Source organism: Anopheles arabiensis, chromosome 2, assembly GCF_016920715.1.
Source record: "Anopheles arabiensis isolate DONGOLA chromosome 2, AaraD3, whole genome shotgun sequence".
Classification (NCBI taxonomy): domain Eukaryota; kingdom Metazoa; phylum Arthropoda; class Insecta; order Diptera; family Culicidae; genus Anopheles; species Anopheles arabiensis.
Genome location: NC_053517.1, coordinates 15,042,000 through 15,065,635, shown reverse-complemented (window position 1 = coordinate 15,065,635; position 23,636 = coordinate 15,042,000). Strand labels below are relative to the sequence as shown.

At 44.3% G+C, this 23,636-nt stretch overlaps 1 protein-coding gene across 9 annotated transcripts; it reads left to right on the top strand.

Moving 5' to 3' along the window:
* Nucleotides 1–78: 78 nt before the first annotated feature.
* Nucleotides 79–23,499, top strand: LOC120894806 (UPF0746 protein DDB_G0281095-like). Of its 9 annotated transcripts, none has more exons than XM_040297631.1 (7): nt 12,318–12,359; nt 18,918–19,467; nt 19,661–19,924; nt 20,500–21,181; nt 21,249–21,427; nt 21,519–21,643; nt 21,728–23,499. In XM_040297631.1, the coding sequence occupies exons 2-7, from the start codon at nt 19,185–19,187 to the stop codon at nt 21,878–21,880; spliced, it is 1,686 nt and encodes a 561-aa protein (XP_040153565.1). In that variant the 5' UTR covers nt 12,318–12,359; nt 18,918–19,184; the 3' UTR covers nt 21,881–23,499. The 9 variants fall into 9 exon arrangements, with proteins under 9 accessions (XP_040153570.1, XP_040153565.1, XP_040153566.1 ...); XM_040297632.1 differs by lacking the exon at nt 12,318–12,359 and adding an exon at nt 12,370–12,519; XM_040297628.1 differs by lacking the exon at nt 12,318–12,359 and adding an exon at nt 12,370–12,609.
* Nucleotides 23,500–23,636: the final 137 nt, after the last annotated feature.

The following is a 23,636-nucleotide window of genomic DNA, read 5'->3' as shown; positions in this document are numbered from 1 at the left end:
CTGTGCGCCACTCACACTTGGGCGCTCGCTGAGTGTCTAATGTTTTGAAACTCAAGCGCTGCCTGGCAACTCACGTGCGCCCACCGCCGTATGCACACAGTCGCAGTCGGAGGGTCGTGAAAAACTTCGACGTTGAATTTGCTTCAATGGCGGAGATTGAAGGCAAATGAGCGTTGTTTTTAATCCGACGGATGAAAACACAAATCACCGTGCGATGGGCGGTAGTGGTAATGAGTGAGCGAGAAGTTGTGGTGCATTTCCGGTTCTGTACGGTCCTGGCTGCAGCAGGCAAACGTGTATAGGAGAGTGTGCGTGCCCCATGTGTGGGGGAGTGAAAAAGTTCGATTGTGTGAGGAAAAATATGGAGTGTAAGAGCCCAACCACCTACTCGTCGGGTGCCGCCATAAAGCCTGATTTCGAGATTCGCACACACAGATGAGGTGAAAATGGCTAACAACAACAAGAGCAGCAGCAGCAGCAGAAAGAAAGCAGCATCCAGCATCAAAGCACTCACCGTGCAACCACCACTGTACGTAGTACACACACATACGCACACACAAAGCCCCATCGAAGCAATCGGAGGGATCCTGCACTAACCAACATTAACATCATTAACGCACGGCGTGCTGTGTGTGTGTGTGTGTGCTGTTGCCACCCCGTGTCCTTTCGTGGGTCGTTCTGTGGCTGCGCGTGCCTCCTCTGTCTCTCTGTCGTTTCGTTTCGCAGCCAGAGGGAAGGCAGATTTTACCTTTTACCGAAAACAGCCAGGGATAGCGATAAATCGGTCAGTGATGGAGGAGAGCGTAAGTTAATTGCCATTTTATTGCATCGAACCGAACCGAATGTCCGCAGTTCGACCGCGCGTGCTAGTGGAGAGTTTTCTGTGCGCGTCGCGAAGAAGAAGGGACCAAGTGCATTCGTGCTGATGATGTGTTTATTCGATAGTGGCGGCGAGATTCGTGAGTCAGCAGCGCAGTCTGTGGAACAGGCTCCATCCCGAGTGCTCGATAATGGTCTCGCTGCTGCACATAAAACGACCATTTTTTTCCACAACATTAAACGTGTGAGCGTGTGTGTGTGTGTTGTGTTGAGTGTGTGAGTCACTGCGTGTTGCTTCGAGAGATGTAAAACAGTTGTTTTTGTGTGCTGAAATTACGCGCATGGAGGAAGCTGCTAAAATTCGAAACAAACTGCAAACCACGCTACACAAAAGATACTGGCGAGGGGAAGTGTCGATGGAGCGCCGCATAGTGGACGGCCGTTTTCGATTGCCGCTCTGGATTATGTAAACGAGCCTACAGTCTACAGTGCCGAAAAGAAGAGAAGAGTGTCGTTCAACTCGCCTCGCCGCGTTCGATCCGTGATGTAAGTATGCAAGCGGGAGATGGGTAACCTGGTTGGGGTATGTATCGTGCTCAGCTCTACACAGCTCTCATACTCAGCCAGCCAACTGTGTTGGGCTTCTTTGTGACAGTTGGCAACGGTTGCCCTCCAGTCTGGTACTACCTCACCGTGGCAGCCATTGTGGGGTTTCTTTGTTTGGTTGTGCCATTTGTTCTGATGGCGGCGGAACGGATTCCTTTTTTTTGCTGTTTTTCACTGTGAGACATTAGCCAGGAGCGAAAGAAACGTATACACAAACACACTCACACGTACGTATGAAGAGAAGAACGTGGGTTAAAATTGTCCACCCATCCATGGCGATGGGGTGAGTTAAAAAGGCAGAACGCTCTCGCCGAGGGTGGGCACCGGTAATGGAGGATGAAAATCGATATTTACCCCTGCACACACTGCGAGCTCCACTCACCCGGGGCACCTTGCCACAAGCTTAGTTGCTGGTTGGTGTCTTTTGTTTCCACTGGCTCCCAATAACGCCAGTCCGTAGCCATGGTGATTTGGGCGGGAGGTGAAAAAGGCTACTTTTTTGTTTTGTTTGTAGGTCAACAGAACCGCGACGGCAAGACAAAAGGATTGACCATGTTCGTGGAAATGTTGTGGAGCGAGTGGTGGCGAGCACATGATGGAATGAGTTCGCGTCGTCGGACAGCTGTTTCGCTGCCCGTTTGGCGCCATTTACCGATCGCAGGTGGTCGAGTTTTGGCATTTGGATTGGTTTGTTTGTTTGTTCCTTGCCCCTGTTTCGAGTGTGTTATTTTTGTGCAAATACTTCAACACACATACGTACACATCGATATGTATCTAAAACCAAAACACACACACACATACAAGCGCCAGTAAAAGCAGTCCCATAACGAGCCCACGCTCGGCTGGAGTGGAGTAAACATTATGCATTATTAATTTCGTCAGCTCAACTGGTCGGCGTTTTTGGGATGGCCCCATTGGCAGGATGAATGATGAATTGGTCTTGTTTGCTGGCCCTGGTTTACGACTTGTCGTATCGCAGATACTGCTCAATCGATTGAGCACAATTCTCTTCCGAGCGAGTCCGACGCGATCGTCAATCACAAACGACCAGGCGTCTCCACGGCGAAAGAAAATGTGTTTTATTTTTCCCTGCCTTCTTCTGCTCCGCCTCTGTAAGCGTCTCTGGGTAATCTTGAAACGTGTCCCCTCCTTCCTCCATCCTCCCCCATCTTTCTTTTTTATTCGTACAATCTCGACGGATGAAAGCTATACGGCTAACGGCTCAGTATGAAGTTAAGATTACCCAGGAGACAATCTCTAATCCGTATACCTCCTCCCACCCCAACCATGCTGTTTTGAGACGCTGTACGGTGGGAATTGCGTTGGGTACTTTTTGGTACTTGTTGTGTTTAGGGTTTGAAAGTAACACTAAACCGAGATTCACAGCCACTGCCACGGCAGGGTTCAGCCGGGTGCTGGGGTATTTTTATTACCTCATCGTTGACCTTTTTACCGTGTTAGAGAAGTGTCCTTTTCCGAAATAGAGAGAAACCGAAAAGGAACATAAAGTAGTGGTGCCGGCTTGCAGGGATGGGACTAATGGAGTGAGGTTTTTTTTTTTTGTGCTGATGGTGGTTACCGTTAAACTTTCCCCCAAAGCTTGGGTGGGCGTGGGGCAATATAAATGACACAGTACTTTTTGATATTTGGAAAATGGACTTAATTTAATTTAATTACATGAAATACTCAGTCAAACATTGAAACACAGGTCAAGCAGCTCGTAATGCCATAAAATTGGAATAATTTATAAACTAATGTAGTAAAATTTAAAATTTATGAAACATTCCTCATATAGTTAAAAGAAATGGAAAGTGTATAGGTTAAAGTTTGTATTTAATTGCATTACTCAACATTTATTATGTTGAATGACATCCTCTATATGGTGTAAACGTCCTACACGGACATACCGGCCTATAGCAGGCTTTCGAGACTTTATTCAGTACGCACGCAGTCGGTTGGTCAGTCCTAGCAACGGGGGGGACGGTCCTTTCAGGGCTTGAACTCATGACGTGTTGAATGACACATGAAACTGAAATAATATGGATTGTGTTATGTGTTTGGTACGGGTTTTTCTGATATTTTCTTTTAAATTCAATGATATTGATTAAGATTGTTATTAATGTTTATTTATTTATTTATTTATTTAGGTTTACGTTATCTGGTAAATGACTGCCGGCATAACAAATACAATTTTACATTTAAACATCTAAATCGAATTCGAACACATCTTTGACACATTAAAGCTTTTTATACATAATCCAAGAAAAAAAAAAACAATATGGTGGTTATATCAGATTTAAAACAAATGTTTCACCATAATTGTCCCAATTTCGTATCAACGTAATTTCATGGTTCGGCCTAGCAACAATGCCACTCTGGGTTCCAAAAATTGCAACCTTATTCAAATCATCTTGGCAAAACCCCAATATAAAAATAAATAAATGTAATACATCGTACAGTGTGCTTCAATTTGTTACTCAATCGGATGAAACAGAACACCGTCCAGCTTTTGGGGTACTTTATTTTTCATGCCTATTTTGCCATGCAAAAATGTCAAATTTATTGTTATGACATTTTTTTCAGCACTGATTTGTGTGTATATGTCTCGTTGTAAAACCATCCACAAATTTCAAATTTCATGTTCAATCTCAAAAATGTAGCCACCAGCCAATATTCCAATCGTTTTGCATAGAAAGGCAGCGAGAAAGCCACAAAATTCAGCCACATTTTCCTCCTCCGCCCTATTCCGAGCCAAGCAACTGGTGAAGGAATTTTAATTTCAGTTTTCAATTCCTTGTCCACCGGGTGCTCCGGTGGCACTGTGTCTGCTCCTTTCGCGATGGTGGAGCGTATCGTTTTCGTCCTCCAGTCCATACCCAACTCATAAGACCTTCGAGTGGAAAGTTTTCAACTTGAACTTTTCACAAAATACTAAAATACGTGCGCGTTCCCCTTTGGTTCACCCTCCCCCCACCTCCGGTAAACTATTAAACTGCAATTACATTTCGCTTCCTTTCCCTGTACGTGGAAAGTCTCGCCGCTGAAGAACGGTTTTCACCCTACCGGAGAGTTTTTTTTTCACACACCGGTACGGGCACTTTTTTTTTAGTGCTGAGTCTTCTACGGGAGGAAGCAATAAACTCAACATCAATACGGCACTCGAGCAGCGAACAGGCACACAAAATATCGAACCGATTGCGAGTCTCTTCCCGCGCTTCATCCGTATTGCTTCACAGCTTCATTTAGAGCGGCTTTGACACCCACTGAGCGACACCGGGTTTTTTTAGGGAGCGATGTGTAGGAGCAACTTTCTCAGCTTCCTTTCCTTTTCGCTACCCGTAGCCTTATTAACACTTCAGTTAAAGGTTTTTTTCTTTCTTTTTTTCCCGCCACACGACAAACGACACGTGATACAAAGCTGGCGATGGTGCATTGGGAGGAGAGACTTGTCGGTAAATCCGAAACTAATAACGGTTTTACGGGTTTGTGTTTCCTTCCTTTCGTTTTCATTCTTTGTTGCCTAGTGGTTTGGGTAAAAATGATTTAAAAAAAATGAAAACATGAGATTTTTTTTAATTCAGAAAGAACGAAATAAATATTCGCGAGCGAGTGTTTTTAGTGAAGAATAACCAACGCAGTTAATTGAAGTAAAAAACAACTTGGGAATACATCATCTACAATTACACTTTTTTAATATATAAAATGCTACAAAATCCTTCAATATACACCAACATCTTAATCAATTTGGTGCTCAACCTTTTCGTGAAACGTATGAAAAAGATTTGCAGCCAAAAAATTCCACTCAAAGTTGTTTGGTTTATATTTATCGTAGGGATTTTCTATTGTACCATTGCTTTCTTTACCATCGTTTCTTACCCAACCTCTCCATCCTATCGATTGATGGCGTACCAAAAGAACCTCCAAAAGTACCTACGTAATATAAAAGGGAGCGAGGAATCGACTGGCGCCTCATTCTTCATTCTTGCCAGCCGTTCCGATATGCCCAAAGGTAATATTACGACAGGAGTGCACACATTATCTCCTGGGGATTTAGAAGGCAAACTAAATCCTCAATAAATATCCGTTCTCCACCACCACCTTGCTTTAATGCTTTGAAAATCTCCACTGAAAAAAGAAAAAAAAAAAGATTAAACAATTCATTCCCCCGCAAGGCTAGGTTCGGTGTCCCCTTTCTGGGCAAGCGTTACTAGCTCGACTCTCCTCCGGGAACTCAGGTTATTTTGTTGCCTTCTTCTTTCAGTGTAAAAATTATTTGCCTTATGTGTTTGCAACCTAACCTACACTCGTTCTGGTAGCGTTTGGCCGTGATGTGGCACTTCAAACCATTCCTGCTGCTGGTGGTGGTTTGGTCCGAGAAGAAGTTGAGGTCAAAATTGAAAGAATAATATACTGTCACACCCTCACCGTCCTAGAGCCCGTCTAGAGCTTTCTACTGTGAGCTTAAGCGTGCCCTATAAACAACACCAAATCCCCAATAACAGTTGGGGGTTCCCAAAACTGCCCGAAACTTCGCTGGCTGTTGAAAATGTGGCCAGTTTCGGCCGTTTGTGCAGTAGAGCCGAAAAGTTATCTTTTTTTTTTGTTTCATGTGTACCCGGCAATGTAAAACCTTGCTGGAAATGTGCGTAATTCCCGCTAACGTTCGATTGAAAGCCGATGAGCGCGTTGCGAGGGAAAACGCTTCCCGGGAAGTGCTTAATTTATACCAGATAACAATGGCATTCGTTTTACCCCTTGATCCGTGTTGTGTGGGAAATTGTGTGGAAACGGCAGGGTTAAATACTTCTTTTTATTTTATTTGAAAATTTGCATTTTTGGAGCTTTACTGCACCATCGGAGAAAGCATCCATCGGTGGTAAATGCGTTAATAGTGCGGCAATCATAATGAGCTGAAAATGTACCGAGAGAAGTCTGTTAACTACGTTCCCCCACTGTAATACTTATTTTGGAATTGGCGAGTGATTATTTTGAAATTGAATGTAAAATTTTCCACTAATGAGGATCAGAGCAATTCGAAACTTTTATACACATAATGGTATTGTACCTTTTCTCGATGAAACCATTCCTGAAAAGCCCGTCAAAAATTTCGATACAGTAGCATGTCTATAAATTATGTTACTTTTCTGAGCTTTGTTGCTTAGTTGCCACATGTCTCACAGCTCATTTTGAATTTTCAACTACCGTCAGTTGCACAGCCAGGTTCCGTTTACAAGAAACCCCACAAGTTGGCAGCTTCCAACTAGTCAGCAGGTTTTGAACAATCATAGTCACACATAGTTTATCGGTCCCGCAAACAGTTTGTCTGGCGGGTTTTCCATTTGTTTTCTTCAATTCCTATTTTCACGCTGTCACGATGTCCTTCGATGTCAGTGGTGCTAAAATATTCATCTTCGCAGCCCCTGCCCTTGTTTTGTGTACTGCTGCTCACTATTTTCGCTGTGCGTGGTTGTGTGTGTGTGTGTGGGCTAGAATTTATTTCACTTGTTGTACACTCGCTGAACCGAATAGTTTTGCAGCTGTTTTCGTGAAGGACGCGCGACCGTTGTGGAATGTGGTACGCAAAAAAACCCGATTTGGTGAAAGGCTGTAAATGGGATATCCTGCCAACAACAACAACAACAACAACAACAACAACAGCAACAACAACAATAACAAAATCCATGCCACCATGTCATCTGAGATGCATTTTTTAACCGCATGACACTGTGCTCGACTTTTTTCCCCCTTTTTGACTTGCCGTCGGTGGATGGTAGTTTGTTGTGCAGTTTTACGCCACCGTGCCACCGTTCATGCCGTTGCGTGGGAAAGTTTTTATTGTTTTTAATAATCATCCGCCGTCGGTGCTTGTTTGGGGCGCTTGCTTTTAACCGACAGAGAATGGACCAAAGAAGTGCATCTTTGGCAGGGGCAGGGGATGTAATAAGGAATAAGCAAAATGTTCGTAAAGTAAGAGATGGCTGTGTGCACTCCCTTCAGCCTGTGACACGGTGACACACGGTTCTTTTCATGCCTTACTACTTCAACTCCCGGCCCAGCAAGATATTCCATTCGCGCTGAATGAATTGCAGGAAGCATTAAAAAAAAACTTTGCCAAAGAATGTGCTGTCCTTCGTTCTTCTCGCTGTTTTTGCTTCGCTCGAGATACGAACACAATTTAATCAATCAAAACTCAACCGGCTGGTAAAAGTTGCATCATTTCATTGCGGTGTGTTGCATGTTCTATTTTTATTATTTTGTTGCGGTTAGTGAGCTTTCTTACTGCAATCTTTTTATTTTTGTTTTGTTTTATACCTTATAACACAGCTATCGCATGACTGGGAAATACTAACTGGGTGGTAGCATATAAAATGTGCACTTCAATCTTGAATCCCGAGGCTTTCGTGTGCATTGTTTTCTGCTCATGCTGCTTTCCCGCGTTCAGGCTGATGCTGGTTGTTGGAGGCAGTTCTATTTGTGGAGCAATGATTCAATGCATAACATATTGATGATGTCTTCTGTAAGGACAGTATTGAGCAACAGCTAAGCTATGCATTCATGCCTCTGTTACACTTTCAATCCATTTTACTTCTGTTTTGAGCGAGTAACAAGCTTGCTAGAAGTTCTTTTGTTTAATCTTTGTATAGGAAACGCCATGGTTTTTCATTTTATGTGGTGTCACGGTGATTTTTTGAAGCTTTAAATATCGAAGCTTTGTAATGAAATACATTTCAATTAATCAAACAAAAAACAGCACAAAAAATGAAGCAAAGAAAGTCCAACAATCCACAATCTTAATTACAATTGAAGAATGTTTACACATTTACACGAAGGAGAGGGGCAAGCCAATACCATTCTTGGTCTGAGTACGTCTTTTGTTTAAACATTTAATCCCTTTGATTGTCTATAGGTTGCGGTTACTCTATTCAAATAGACCGAGCAACGTTGAGCAGACGACCTCGACCGTGAACCAGACAAATCTCACCCAAATGGGTTGCGGATCGGTGTCTACCACCATTGCCGGCATAAGCACCGGGGCCGACCCATTTCTCTCCCCCGACGGCACGTGTTGATGCTTTTCAGCTGCTCCACGGTGCGTTTGGAACAATTTTAATTAACATTCATCTGCCAATCTACACCGTAAGGCTACGGGGCGGTGGGGGGGCACTCATCAAAGTCATGTGGCAGCCTCAATCGAGTCGAAACTCCCCAGTTCTCCCCAGTCACATGGGAGCGGTACTGTGCTGAAGTATTTTTGAAATGTGGTTTTACAGTGTTTCTGCTTAACAATTTCGATTGAAGCGCTTCAATCGAGTCACAGTCGGTGTAAGCCCCCTTCGCAGCATCCAACCCGATGTACATCCCCATGACATGGCGATGGATGATGAAATGGATGATGATGGATTGACAGGTTCGGTATTATGGGGCACGGAATGTGCGTTCATCTCCAGATCGCTATCACTTCGAGGTAGTATAATCACCAATATGCGTTCATAATAATTGTCTGTCCCCTGCGGCAAGTTTGCTTTTCCTGCTCTTTGGTTGAATATTCATTACGTCAATCGGAATGGAAATGGTGCATCAAAGTGGACAATCGTTCCACGAAGGTCTGCACAATGTGTACCAATTTATAGACGGTTCAATGAGTTAAGGAATGAATATTGTTTTTTTCGCCTTTTCCCCTATGAAATGCACATCGCTGCAACATCAGCTGTCATATTTACTGATGGAAATGTAATTCTTTGATGTTTGTGTAATAAGCAGAATTTTAAAATACTTATCAACGAAGCGAGAGAGAGTGAGAGAGAGAGAGAAAGTTACATTTCTTCCGGTTAGCAGTACCATCTACTGCTGCTGCCAGTTCGTGTAGGTTCTACATTCTACGTGGAATGATTACACAGGTAAGGCAAGCAACCATTTGCTCTCTACCCAAATTCTGACGACGGACAGATCCGACAGTTTGACAGAATGTTCATTATCGGGGTTGAAGCAGGAATCAACTTTCTTTGAAGATGAAACGAACGTCACAAAGGCCAAGTAACGATTGAAGAGCTTGCAAAATCTAGATCCCCGATACGGTGAGCACAGTGCCTGTGTGCTTGACTTGTGTGCACCATCCGAACCATTTTGTTTCCCCCCGATGCGTCCCGACAAACGTCTCGGGGCAAACCAGTGTGCCTTCTCAAGCGCATAGATAGCAAGGAGCTTTACCTATTGCACATACCAATCGCCATCGCCAAGGCCATCACAGCACTATTGCTTTGAAATTTGTAAACGATCGCAAAGAAAAGCGTTTCCGTTTGACCACCCCAAGAACAACGAAACACTGAGAGAAGAGTAAATGGTCAACGGTCGGAAAAGACAGGGAATCAAATCATAAAAAGTGGACATTATTTTCAGCACCAAATCCTGCATCCGACAGCCCGGACGTGGGTACGTTTGTGTTCGTTTGCTTGGGATTTTTTTTATTTAACGTGTACCATTTCAATTGCGTTGCACTTTTCATTTTTCGTCTCCGAATTTTGTGCTCGACAGCTCGGGGCTAATGTGACGTGTGTACGTCATACACGCACGCACTTCAAAAGCAGAGCGATTCGCAGTGCTGAAGTAGCATTTTACTGGGGCGGAAAAGTTCTAGGAATAATTTGTCATTCATTTTGATGGGTTGTATTGATGCCGTGCTAGTATAGTTGGAGCAGGACTTGATTGTGAAATGCTGCAGCAATTGATGTATCTTTTTGTTTCGTTCCTGTGAGTCAAACTTAGGGGTGGTCCCGTGGTACAGTCGTCAACTCGAACAACTCAATAACATGCCCGTCATGGGTTCAAGCCCAGAATGGACCGTCCCCCCGTAGCAAGGATCAACTATTCGTCTACGTGGAAATGAATTAAGTCTAGAAAGCCTGTATAGGCCGGCATGTCTGCGTACGACGTTACGCCGAATAGAAGAAGAAGAAGAGTCAAACTAACAAATGACATCGTTTCGTGAGGATTAAAAATGAGAAGAAACCTTCACCATATTAACTGTACTATATTTTTGACTCATCTTCAAACATTGTGGCCGGAAAATATCACCTCATTACAAACACAAACACCCTAGATGCTGCCCATTTTTTAATCGTCTATTCGGTCCTTTAGAATCGTCCGACACAGCACCTAAAAATGGTAGCTTCATCCTAATGTGCCATAAAACTGTTGTTTGGTGTGCAATTTGTAAAAACCCACTATCTTCTCCCAAAAAAACAGTACGGTGACACTTTCCAGACCCACAATAGCTGTGACGTGAAAAATTTTCATCCTTTTTAATAAGTTTACCATAACATAATCCACCCCGACACCGACGGCACATCACGGACGGAGAGTGTCCTTTTTTCCCCCACAGCCCGGAAGAAGGGAACGATTAAAAAATGAAACCAGCACCACCAGCACCAAAAAAGGAAAACGACTCCTCCGTTTGGTGCAACAATTTATCACCGTGGGGGCCGACGGCTCGTAGCCGTTGAACCACTTAGACCTATCGTGCGGAGCTTTGCCTAGTGCATCACAAACTTACATACACTCACACACACACGCACGCACACAGATACACCTTTTGAACCGGCACATTTCCGGTCACGTGCCCTGGACGGTGGAATTTAGATCAATCTACGGCGTACCATCACCAGCGACCCGAGGCTTCCTCCAAACAGAACTTACATACTGCATCGTTTTGGATTAAGCAACCGCAGAACCGTAAGTGTGTGTGTGTGTGTGCACTAGGTTATGTGCCTTCTCCGTGTAGGCTTCTATCGCGTGTACCATCTAGTGTCCCTGGTGGGCCTGGTGGCTGGATCCTTACAAGAAGTGTCCATGTTCCGTAATGGTGGTGGCGCCGGCAGCAGTGGTCGCAATGAGTGATGAAAATGACAACATTTGGACGAACGTCAGCTGGTTTTGCGCTAAAACCAAAGCACTGGCGCATTCCTCCCGTTTCGGGGGAGCGCCGAGTAGGGCAAATGAAATGCACTTTTGGTTTTTTGGACTTGTCTGTGTTTCTTTCATTCCGTTACAACCGGCGACCGCCGGCAGTAGCGATTGGGGTAATGGGTTGATGATAATGGCAAACCTTCAACGTGATGATAAAAGATAGAGTGAACTAAATATACCAAAAGACAGTGTAAATGAGGATAAATTAATGGATCCTCACAAAATATCGAACGTCACATCGGAGCGTCGGTTTAACCAACAACTCTTGTTGTTGATACAAATGATGCCTGGGATTGAAATATTTGCTGATAAATGAAACAATTGTATGTTTACAGCTCTTAGTACTCAGCAAGCTTCACTTTATACTTCGAATCGGTAGGTTTTCGCTTATCGCACTTACAGACGATGGAAACGAGTGCAAAAGCACGAAGTGAAAACGAAACCAATTTTTCGACTTCGTGCCATGCTTGCCTGTGTGGGCCTATAGACGAAAAAGGGAAAGTAAGAGATACGTTTTCAGTTTTGCTGTCCCTCCTGGCGAACTATTGCATTGTAGAGTCCTTTTTGGAGGGCTGTCGAATAGAGGTATACATATGTACAGGTGAACATTTGAATTTTTTTTTTTTCATGCTCTTATACATCAACCAAACGCCATAATCAATATTCATTATTTCGTTATTATAAAAATACTTTTCATATTGAGGCATTTAAAAAAATCCTAATAAAAATCGAAACCCTCAACAGTTTTTTTTAACAATACTTCGAATTGCTCTACTTAAAAACAATCCTGCCTGTACTAAGAAGATTCGTTTACTCAATGTACTACCAGCGCGTTTGACAGCCCTGCCTGGCTAAGCTTCCGCTTCGCGTGTTGTTTAAGCGTCGGGGTTCGGTTCGTGCCGTCGTTCGGGGCCCGATCCATTCGTACACAAATGCTGCCGCTGCACACATCGACGGTCGCGTCTGGCGGTGTAAGCTCCCGGGCCAGATGAATATTGTTTACATTCTACATCGATTCTGCCGTGCGCGATCAACACGCTGCCGTAATATCAGCTGGCAGTGGTGCCGCTGACAACACACAAGAGTGCTCGCCAAGTGTTTTGTGCCATGTGTGTGTGCGGTGTGGTGGAGGTTGAATATCATTAGATAAAAAAAATCCCCAAAACACACACAAAATACAATCAAGCACTACAAATAACATATGGCCGGATCGGGAAGACAGTGAGTCAGTAGTACGCGGTGGTACGCAAATGATTAATATTACCGTTTCCCTCACCATAGTGTGTTACGTGGCCCCTCGTGTAACCTCGCGCACGAGGGGAAAAACAATATGGCTTTCCGTCGCTGCTCCGGTGAAGTGATTTGTTCGACGATTGTTAATATTTATTCACTGCCGTGTTTTTGTGTGCAATGCGGAAAACTAACGCTCTCGCTGTGCCCCACCACGCTGTTCGGTAGCAAGGGGCTTCGAGTGTCGCGTGCAGTAACGCGTGTGCTACGACTAAGTTTTGAAGCTGCCGAAGTTATCGTAGTAGTGGCACAATAGTGTATATTGCGTTTGTAGTTGTGGTGGTTCCTATGGCTAGCGAGTATAACGCAGGGCATGGATTTGCCTACGAGTGGTATTAATAGTGCGGCGAAATGAAGTTTGGAATGATATTGTGTGAATGTGTGATGTTGGAAGTGACGTTACAATGCAAAAAGATAGCATATACAGCCTGTGTAACTACATATTTACAATTACTCGAAAAGTGGAAACTTGATTTTTTATCATTTGTGAATACTTAACGTTTGATGAAGCCCATCACATGCGATCGCATGCAAAGTTGATCATTCGTGGGTGGAAATCAATTTCACATTGTGTTTGTATGCGTTTGAAGCATGTGGTTGTGAGCATTTTTACTGTTTTTTTCTTCTGTTTTTCGCTTACATTGATTATTTCTTACCCTTACCCCATCTGCCACTTTGTTCCGCAACAATCGACAAGGGCACGGTTATTCATGACCGGCAGCGACATCGTTGTAGGTTTTCCTCCCTTTTCAATAAAGCACGACACTGCGTGTGTGTGTATTGAGGTATGCCTGAGGCTAAAAGCCTTTCAGGTTACCCAACTGTGGCCAATGGAAGTAGCGTCGGGCAAAAGGGAACCCGCGCATTTTGCTTTGCTTTGGTGCAGCTGTACCGTGCTTCAACTGCTGTCTCCTGTCTGTCCTGTGCGCGTATCGGTAATAGGATTAGCGGGATTAGGTGGTAAAATGGTACCGCACACAACCTCTCCCAGGATCGGCACCTGCAACGATCGACCACGAGCGGCCATTCGGCAAAACAGTGGTTCTGCACCGTGTTTGCCGCCGGTCATGCGGGGAGGACAATAATACAACTCACTTTGACCTTCTGTCACCCTGGCCAACCACCATCTTCTTTTTGCTTCCCGTTTTGTGGATGTGGAATCGGGAGCAGCTAATCAGGTGTTGCTGGCGGTTGTTGCATTTGGCATTTGGGATTTGGTTGGTTTTGATTTCGGAAACGGAAAGAATTAGTGGCCGCTGACGTCGCTTCGAAATGTACAGTAATTCATGCGATCGAATTGCTCAGCGAGGATTAGAACGGCTCGAGATTTAAGTGAATTAACCGAACCAATCCCTGGAAGCTCCCAGGTGGAACCTCTCCATCCAGGGGTGACGGTAAAGCCTGTGCGCGTTGTTAGGTAGGATAATACACTTTGATGTGAAAGTCTTACCTGGGTGATGGAACCCACGCTGCTGCTTGCTGTGACATGCTGTGGACAGTGGCAGCTGGAACGATGGGCGGAAAGCGTCCGGATGGTTTGCTTTTAATTGCAAAAATGTGTTCAAAGTAGTAAGAGCACATTTGCCACCAGTACGCCGAGCATTCAGTTTCAGTTACCGAGCAAGTTCTAACGACTACGACGTGTGGGTGTTTTTTGTTGAAGATGTGATCTAAAATACTAATTTTAAACAGACACAAAGCCGCTGAGTTTGTGAGATGGCGCTGAAAATGGGCCGGTTTTGCGTCTTTTCAACGAAATGGATTTTCACACGTGCGTAACCGTTCACAGCCCGGAGCGTGTAGCGGCGAGACGAGGGAGCCTTTAGAGATGATAACACCGGCCAAGTAGTCTGCTAAATGTCTACACAGTTTGTCCGGTTTGCGGGGGTGGGAGGCTCCCATTGCCCACGTTTGAAATGAGTGAAATGGGTCGGTTGTTGCTTTTGAGTTTTAGAGGGACTTTTGCTTTATTCATGTGTCTTCCATTTAAGGAATGTCACTATTGTTTCTTATCAAATGTCTTCGTTTTTAGGGGGGAGCAATGTGGTGCTAATTTAGGTAGTGGGAGTTGGCACGTCTTTATGTACCTTAATTTCCATTTGAAAATATTCGAAATAAACGATGTACAGGAAGATGACCGTTGATCGACGATTATGAATACTTAAATAAGCTCCAGAGCTTACAAAAGATGCAATGTATGAAAATGTATACCGAACATTCGACGAAGAGCACTGATATATGGTATTTACTTGAAAAAATATAAACAAATATACTTGTAAGGATAATTTAACGCTTCATTCTGCGTAACTGCAATGCAATAACTTCAATTAAATTCCATACAGCAACGTAATTAAATTAGGAAAACGATCATTTCTATCAATTCAATGTTATTGTTATAGACTGAACTTAAGTATTTCAGTAATTATTCGAAGCTACATTTATTTAAGTCGTCAATCCGGATTGATTATTCATTGTATACGTTAGCCTTGCCATATTTTACAATCCATGCTGTTCTTGTTAAGAAGGATTTCATAAAACTCTCTTTGATTGTTCTAACAAAAGTTTACTGAAATAGGAAAAAAAGGATTTCCTAGAAGAATAGAAACCGTACATTCAATGAGATCCCTTACCATTAAAATACGGTTCCAACCTCATGAACAACTGCGTAATCAAATCATAGGAACCGTATCATTGCTCGAATCCGCGTATTACCCATTAATAAGTGGAACACCCATACACCAGCATTCCCGTAGCTTCCGTTTTTCGTTTTTCAAAACCAAGCTGCAGCGAATACACTAGAAGCATATTTCACGCAGCAACGCGCGTGGGAAAATGTTTCTTCCCTGCAGTGTGTGCATTCCCTTGGCTGCACATCAACTCGGCCACCCGAAGGCGTTGGGTTGCGTTGTCGAGTGCGAAGATCAAAGCCGGGCCTTATTCTCCGGGCAATGAAAATGAAAACTGAGTAAAGCCGAAGTAGTAGAACGAGCTTTACAGGAATGAAAAAACCCCTTGACGAACGACATATTCCCGTACATTGAGCGAGAAGCGTACACGAAAAAGAACCACTAGGAATGGTTTTACATTAGTGGCTGTTGCACAGCTTCTCACCTTGCTCTACCTTACACTTAGCGCTGTGCGGATGGATTAATGTGTGACGATTTTGCCCTTAATTAATCTGTTACTCGACACTTTCCTCCAACGTACGATGCCTGGTGCCGGATGCGTAATTGAAAGCGGTAGAAAGGAATTCGCATTCAATTTAGCCACCATTCGCCCGGATAAGGATGCTTCCATTTTCAGTGCATACGAGGGCTCATCAGTTGAGGATTGACACAGTTTTTTACTTTAACTGTGGATTGGAAATACAAAAACAAACTTGCGTTCCTCCTACTAATCTGCACTAATTGGCCTCGAGTGAATGCATTTGCAGAATGTGCGGGACTAATCTGTGGATGCGAAAACCTTTCATTAACGTTGGGCACATTTTATGCGGCTTGCGAAGTGGTGAGAGCTTCACGTTGAGAGCTTACTTTCACTTAATGTGCTTGCAAGCATTAGGGTAGCTTCTTAACGACAATGAAGTGCAGGGCGGGTGAGCTTCATTGGAACACGTTAGAATATGTCACTGAAGGTCCAAATGCACCTTATTTTGGAAGATGAATACACCGTTGCACAAACCACACAAAACCCCGTGTGTCTCTGTGCATTAACAAATTCACATCTACCTAGCTTCACGTCGTGTGGGGATGTGGGTCAACACTACTAGAAGGCGATGGGGTTTGAAGCAACAAACCAACTGCTGCCTGAGCCGGTTGAATACAATGATACACGAAAACAACCACATCGCTTCGGCTAGCTACGTGTGCATAGTAGAACATTCTTCACTGTGAAACAGGCGGTGAGCGCTCCAGCAAACTCAATGTTGGAAATGGAAGAAAGCACAAGGTAGGAGTGAAGTGAAATACAAAAAAAAACCAGTACACCATTGTTAAGCGTTGTTTCGAGTAGATAGACGCGGTGAATCCGAATGAAGCTGTGGTTTAGTGAATGGGTTTTATTTTCGTTAGCCCAAGAATGTGACACAGTTTCGCGCAAGTATGTCTTTTTAAAAATCTTAATTACAGGAAAAGCATGCCCGGGAGCGAAGGCGTACAATGCTTTCAGGATTATTTAAGACTTCGTACACTTTTTTCGTTTTGGACTGTATGGTTAAGCTGTTTGTGTGTGTGTGTGTTTGTATGTGCACATTTGGATGTAGGATTTTTAGTTACTGCTATACTTTGTTGAAGCTAAGTTTTCTCTTGGGACAGTTAAAACGATACAGGGTTTTCCAAGGGTTCTCATAGTTGTGGGACACTTCCTCGACTCTTTCTTAAGGGAAGTGAACTTCTTTTGATGGAAATTGGACTCTATGGCACCCTTTTAGGACAGGCTCCTTGTAAATTCCTATTGGATTTGTCCAACAAGGATGCTATAGAGTCCAATTCTCGTTACTTTAAGTTCATTTCACTTAAGAAAAAGTCAATAAAGCGTCCCAAAGCTATGAGAACTATTGGAAAACCCTGTAATGTTGTGAGACATTTTGTTCCTGTAAAAGATGCATTATTATTGTTGTGAAAGAAAATGTAGAAGTGAAAGAGTCCCCAAAAGGTCTAAAATCTCTATAATTAGACAACAACAGCAACATCTTTTAAATGAAACTCCTTTATCCTTCTTCATCCTATCGTTAAATAAAACAGGAACAGGATACAGATTCTTTCATAACGCATTATCGTTCGTGTTTTACCTGTTTCGTACAATTTCATGCAGAATTGAGCCTTCATAGCATTTGACGCATTTGGCTTAATGATCTACCAGTTCTTGGAACAACTGTCGATTAATACGTCAATCAAAGACGAAACAGCAAAGCCAAGAGTTTACGAGAACGTTTTCCCTGTTTCCCCCGTATGTGTTGGTGGAATTCGTCTACTGGCAATGGCGGTTGCCCCAGTAGGATAGCTGTGCCCAATTCGGTATAGAAATATGTTATGCCTCTTTGTTTAATCGATTTAATCCATGAACACGAACAGCGAACCATATTTTGAAACGCACTCATCAATGGGAGCTTGACGTGGAAATTAAAATGCGTCAAATTTGCTGCTATATTGTTTGACATAATTATTATCATTACATTATTTCTACACTTGTACAGCCTCTCCTAACCCGTGAGGTCATATTGGAAGTAACAGAGTGAATGTCAATACAATTTTAAACACAATGAACGAAAGTGCAATTGTGATGAATGTAGCAAAAAAGCAAAAAAGCAAAAGTCCATCACTGATGAGCTCATCCCACCTCAGCGCGAACCTTGAATCATGACCACATCCACGGATTAGCCCTGCACATGCTAACGCACCGCATTGGTCCGCGAACGAAATGATCGAAAGCCACAATTGAAAACTTTATTCCACAACCGCCTCGCTCAACGGCCCCGTCAAATGGTAGTAATTATTTGTATTTGGAATTCCCTCCCTTTCGTTCGAGGCTTGACACTGAATCAATCGGTCGGTTGGTCTAAAAATGGACACGCCTTTACAAGACGTGACGGTGGTGTGGCCTCTCCTCCTGGTCAGCAGACTTTTGGTTCGCTAATTCAACCACGCGGTGCTCCACGAAATTGGAAGTCGACGGGCGAGGCCGAAATATGTTTCCATTTCCGCCGGTACCGGTATGCCCTTCCGCGTGCACTAATTGAAGTCGAAGCGATTAGCATAAAACGTGTGCACGAGTGTGACGCCGATGGCTCAAAACGGCTACCGACCGAAAGCCCCAAAAACCTGCCAGTCTCGGGGTTTGGTTCGAGGCGGGCGGGAATTCTTCCATTCCGTGCTGAAGTGCTGAGCAGCGTTTGATAATTCAATCACAAAACTTTGCACATCTCCGTTTCATTTCCGCCGTTTTGATTCCATTCCCGTGGAACCCGTGGTGCTCCAAGAGCAAAGGGTCAGGCGACGATGCTCGCCGATGGTCAGATTGCCAGCAAGCGCTTTCCAGCCGGTTGGGAAGAGTGTCGAAGAGTCGAGCGAAAAATGATGTTCCGTTTGTTAGCCGAGCCAGCTGGGGCCAGTCATTTCGCTTTCGTTTTCATTTTGAAGGGTGGTTTTTCTTTTTATGTTTGTGTGTGTATGTTAGTTGTTGTTTATCCGCCCCATTTCGCTGCTTCATTTCCTAAAACGATTCCCATTTTATGACGCCAGACGAAGAGATTTCAGTGATTTCGACGGAAGTTAGCATTTCAAGTGTCCACTCACTGACGCCTGCTCGAGACTCCGAGTGCGTTGTTGCGTCCAGTGTGTGCTGAGTTTGTGTGTGTGCGTGTGTTGACTTTCCCCTAACGGAAGTACGCTCAACAAGTGGTTATATACACTAGCTTGTTCGTTTGTCGCTGTATGAGGCGGTAGAAGCTCTACAGCTTCGAAAAACACGATACTCCCGCTCCCGGGGCGGTGCGTCAGTACGACACAATGGCTACGTCATTCTTTGGCTCCTCGACGACGCCCACACCTATGGCGTCGGCGGCCGGAGCCGGTACCGTTGGGCTGTTGGACAAGCTGGACCGCTTGGTCAGTACGACCGTGCTGCACGAGGCACGCGTTTATCCAGTAACCATACCGCCGGCCACAGCAGGTTATCGACCGTCGGACGCGCTGGGCAATGGGTCCGAAATGAGTTCATCAGTACCCGCCGCCACCTCGCCAACAATTCTGACCACTGTGGTACAGACCGATGATTTCGTCGTCCTGCCAGGTATACCCACCCCACCCCGACCCCGGAGCTGTGTGTGTGTGAGCTGTGATTTTTGCAATCTTTTACCATTTCATTTTGTGCTCCATAATCTTGGGACCGAATCTACTGCTTGGTGTCCCTCTTAACTCATTTCCCTCGTTTTGGGGCTTTTTTTTCTTCTCCCGTGTTCTTCACTTTTCGTCCCCATTTCCAGGGCCAGAGGATGTGCTGCTACTCAACACGACCACTGGACTGTACCAGCAATCGGTGACGCTAACCGCACGAATGTATCCGATTGAGGCCACCGCGGCAAAGTCGATCTGGGGCCTACCGACGCTGATCTGGGGTATACTGATCGGAACGGTCGTGATACTGATACTGATCCTAGCAACACTCTTCTTCTGCTGCTGGGTGCAGCCACGTACGCGCAAACTGCTCAACTCGAGCTACTACACGACGACCGCTAACAACGGAAACGGTAGGTTTGAACGAGGTCTTTTGCACGTTGCAAGCTCATTTTCATCGCTTGCTGTAATTCTCTGAGGGATCGTGACTCAGGCCTGATGCTTCTATTTGTAATACTTCAAAACTTTCATCATTTCAAGCTTAGTATCGCTTATGTCTAAGCTTCTTGTTGTATATAATATTTATTTAGCAAAACGATATAGATCATAAAACAGTTTTTGAATCATGTTGGCATGCGAAATATTTGAAATTTGATTTTACGTCGATTGTTTTACTTTGAACTTTTGATTTATCCCTCTGGAGAACACTTCAAACAAAAATTGGTTTTGACAGTATTTCATCCAGTTATAGATTATTTCGGCGTATCATTTCGACTTTGCCATCCTTGAACTAGCAGGTCTGAGCTTCAAGTTTTGATGGTGTAATTTATTGAACGATATTACAACCGTAGCCATGTCTTCCCTTTCATAGTCTTTGATGATAGTCCATCACGCCCTATCTTTTCTTGTTGCTTGATCCTTGAATAGGCATTTCTTTTGAGTACGATGTAATTAAAATATCTTGATTTCTTTCACAATACTTCGAAAGCCTCCCAAAGCTCGATTGTAGCCAAATCGTGCACCAGCAGCGACTCGAACCAACTAGTGATGCCCCTATCGATCGGCATCTGTCCACCGCAGTATAGTGCCCCGCCACCGCCCTCCACCAGCACCAACACCCCGCAGCACACCGCAGCGAGCGGCAGCAACAGCTCGCTACATCATGCTTCAACCCATCCTGCCGGCGGATGTGCACACCATACCTGTAGCGCCGTCCCAGCAACCACGACCAACCACCAGCAGCAGCAGCAGCAGTGCAACAGCATGGCATCCGGTGGGCAGGACTACGGCCACCTAAAGTACGGCAGTTCACCGCAGCAGTACGCCGCCCAGCAGTACGCTCACCATCATCATCATACACAGCAGCAGCAACAGCAGCAACATCACCAACATCAATGCATACATTATCAGCAACAGCAACAACAATACAATCAACAGCAGCAGCAACAGCAACAGCAACATCACCATCATCAGCAGCAGCAGCAACACGTACAGCTGCATGGGCACCACATACACGGACAGCAGCAGTACAGTCCCTACAACCAGCACCAGTACTATCATCATCCATCAGCTCAGCAGCAGCAGCAGCAGCAGCACCAACAACAACAACAACAACAACAGTACCTTCACTATCAACAACATCAGCAACAACATCACCAGCAGCAACAAAGGTTGAATCGTGTGAAGTCATCGAGTAAAGCGAGGATATGCTAAATAATGTATCATATTTCATTGTAGAGAGCACCATCATCAGCATCATCAACAGCAGCAGCAGCAGCAGCAACAACAGATACAGCATCAACATCATCAATCTTCCTCAGGTCATAACCACCAGTCACCACAGCAGAGTCAGCTGGTACACACGCAACTGCACAAGTCGATGTGGGCGATCAATCCACTGTACGCTTCCAGTGGAGGTAAGACAGCTCGCCCTTGGCTGGGCATAGCCCTGAAAAAAAACCTTTCGCCTTGAATCTAATTCTACGGATCGGTAAATATTTTCCTCAGTGATCAACGATGAGAATGAGGGTGACACGAACACCACCTACCGGACACGATCCCTACCTTCGTGGGGTAAGAATAAGCAGCGCCCCCTGTCCAATGCGGACGATCTGGAGGAGCTGTACGCGAAGGTACTAAGAACGCATACACTTAAAAGCTATAATGCAACCACCGTAGTTGACATGCCATTAATTCATCTTTTTCTCTTGCTGTAGGTGAATTTTAGTAAAAAACGACGCAACAGGATGCGTAATGATGAAGCTGCCATTATTGCCCTGTGCCGGTCGCGGTCGCAAAATCTTGCCGCACTGCCCCACGCCGCCGATCAGGATGCAGTGGTCGTGTACGATGAACGCACTGCCCTCTAGATCAAATGCAGACTTGCTGGTAGTTCTCTTACTGTAAATCGAAGTAAAAAAAAACACGTCAATAGATATTTGTAGCTATAGAAGTTGGAAAGGAAAGGAGTATTATCTTAGGCTGTCGTCACCTGTCACCGGTGTAAAGAATCGCTCTAGTCTCTAGTCGAATACGTTCGTACACGTGCGCGTAGTTATTGAATCACTTCTCTTTGCATACGTTTGCATACCGCAACCACCCCCAGTGCCATTTTAGCTCCCGTTAGTGTTGAGTGAGCGTGCGTGGAAACAATTTCCTAGTGTTCTAGCTGAAGTAACAACAACTCAAAAAAATAAAATGCTCAATTGCACTGGAAGACAGTGAAGTAAGCAAACGAACAACCATCGACGATAGCATCAATGTGCGTCATATTGCATCGGTCATTTGTAATCATCCGTTGTTGCATTCCATCAGAGTATAAAGCATAAAATTCGTATCCTTCTTTTAAAACGATTTCATTTTCCTCTCCTATTTGCGAAGAGCGTACTGTAAGTTTAAACATACCAGAAACTCGCCACATGGTGGTAGCAGCATTCGTCTTCAGCCTATCAGGTGCAATTTTGCGCGAAACGACTAAACTTCTCTTCGGCTAGCGAATGTTGATGGTTGCGTAAACAAATTAGCTAGTATTAACTGGAACCGATAAAACGATCCCCTCCCCAATCCCCCCCCCCCCCCTTATGTCACACAAAAGATGTACATGTGTTGAAAAGAAGACTGATGAACGAACCCGACAAAAAACTCTACTCCCGCTGATATTTAATAGTACTTTCACATCACCGTTTGTGGATCGTAGGTGTATCGATTGGGCTGGGAGAGAAGAAACTCGATCGATATCGTAAATATTCCCATTTTTATCTACATCTACATTGCTGCCGAGAGAAAAGCGGGCCGTTGGAAACGTTCACGGCAAAAACGTTCAGTATTTTAGAACGCCTGCCCAAAACCTTCCCATTCACTACACATTGTTCGGAGTAGGAAGCAGCTAGCAGAAAGTTAGTAAAATGTTTAAACCGCGCCAACGCTTTTTAGTTTAAAGGGGTGCCGAGTGGAAATCCCGGAAATAGCACCGTAGATGGTAAAGCGCAGTAGAATCGTTGTGTTATTTTTTTGTGTGTGGAACGCCAAACTATCGTGGAATGGAAGGTATGCAATTTCTTCTTGCCGGATTAATCTTATCATTCGTCGTAGAAAATCATTAGCAAACTCGTTAAATGGAAATTGTATCGAACTAATGGATCCAAGAGGCTTGAAGCTTGGCGGCGAACAGGTAATGAGATAGACAGAGAGAGAGCGAGAGAGAGAGCGAGAGAGAAAGAGAGAGAGAGAGAGAGAGAGAGAGAGAGAGAGAGAGAGAGAGAGAGAGAGAGAGAGAGAGAGAGAGAGAAAGAGAGAGAGAGATAGAGAGAGAGAGAGAGGTAATCAACATGTTGGAATTATTAGAAAAAGAGTGGGCAATCATGGTTAAGGGCAGCCGATAGGCTAGAATGGAACACGAACAGGAAAATAGTAGAGAAATTTGTAACAAGCGAGTATAGTTGGAATGTATAAAGTGAATTGATGAATTAAGCTAAAATCGACCACACAATATGTGTTTTGTTTTCTTCTTGTGGTTTGATGACACAGTTGCTTGCATTACATAATAAATAATTATGTTTTCATTTCATAATTAATAACGCGCTGATTTAACCAATTCATAACACCGAATGCAAAATAAATACCTTT

Excerpts from the sequence above, each read along its gene's own strand:
- LOC120894806 (XM_040297631.1), top strand. The coding sequence starts at position 19,185 with ATGGCTACGTCATTCTTTGGCTCCTCGACGACGCCCACACCTATGGCG. Across the intron at positions 19,925-20,499 it reads GACCGCTAACAACGGAAACG|CCTCCCAAAGCTCGATTGTA; the intron begins GTAGGTTTGAAC and ends ATACTTCGAAAG. Across the intron at positions 21,428-21,518 it reads ACTGTACGCTTCCAGTGGAG|TGATCAACGATGAGAATGAG; the intron begins GTAAGACAGCTC and ends TATTTTCCTCAG.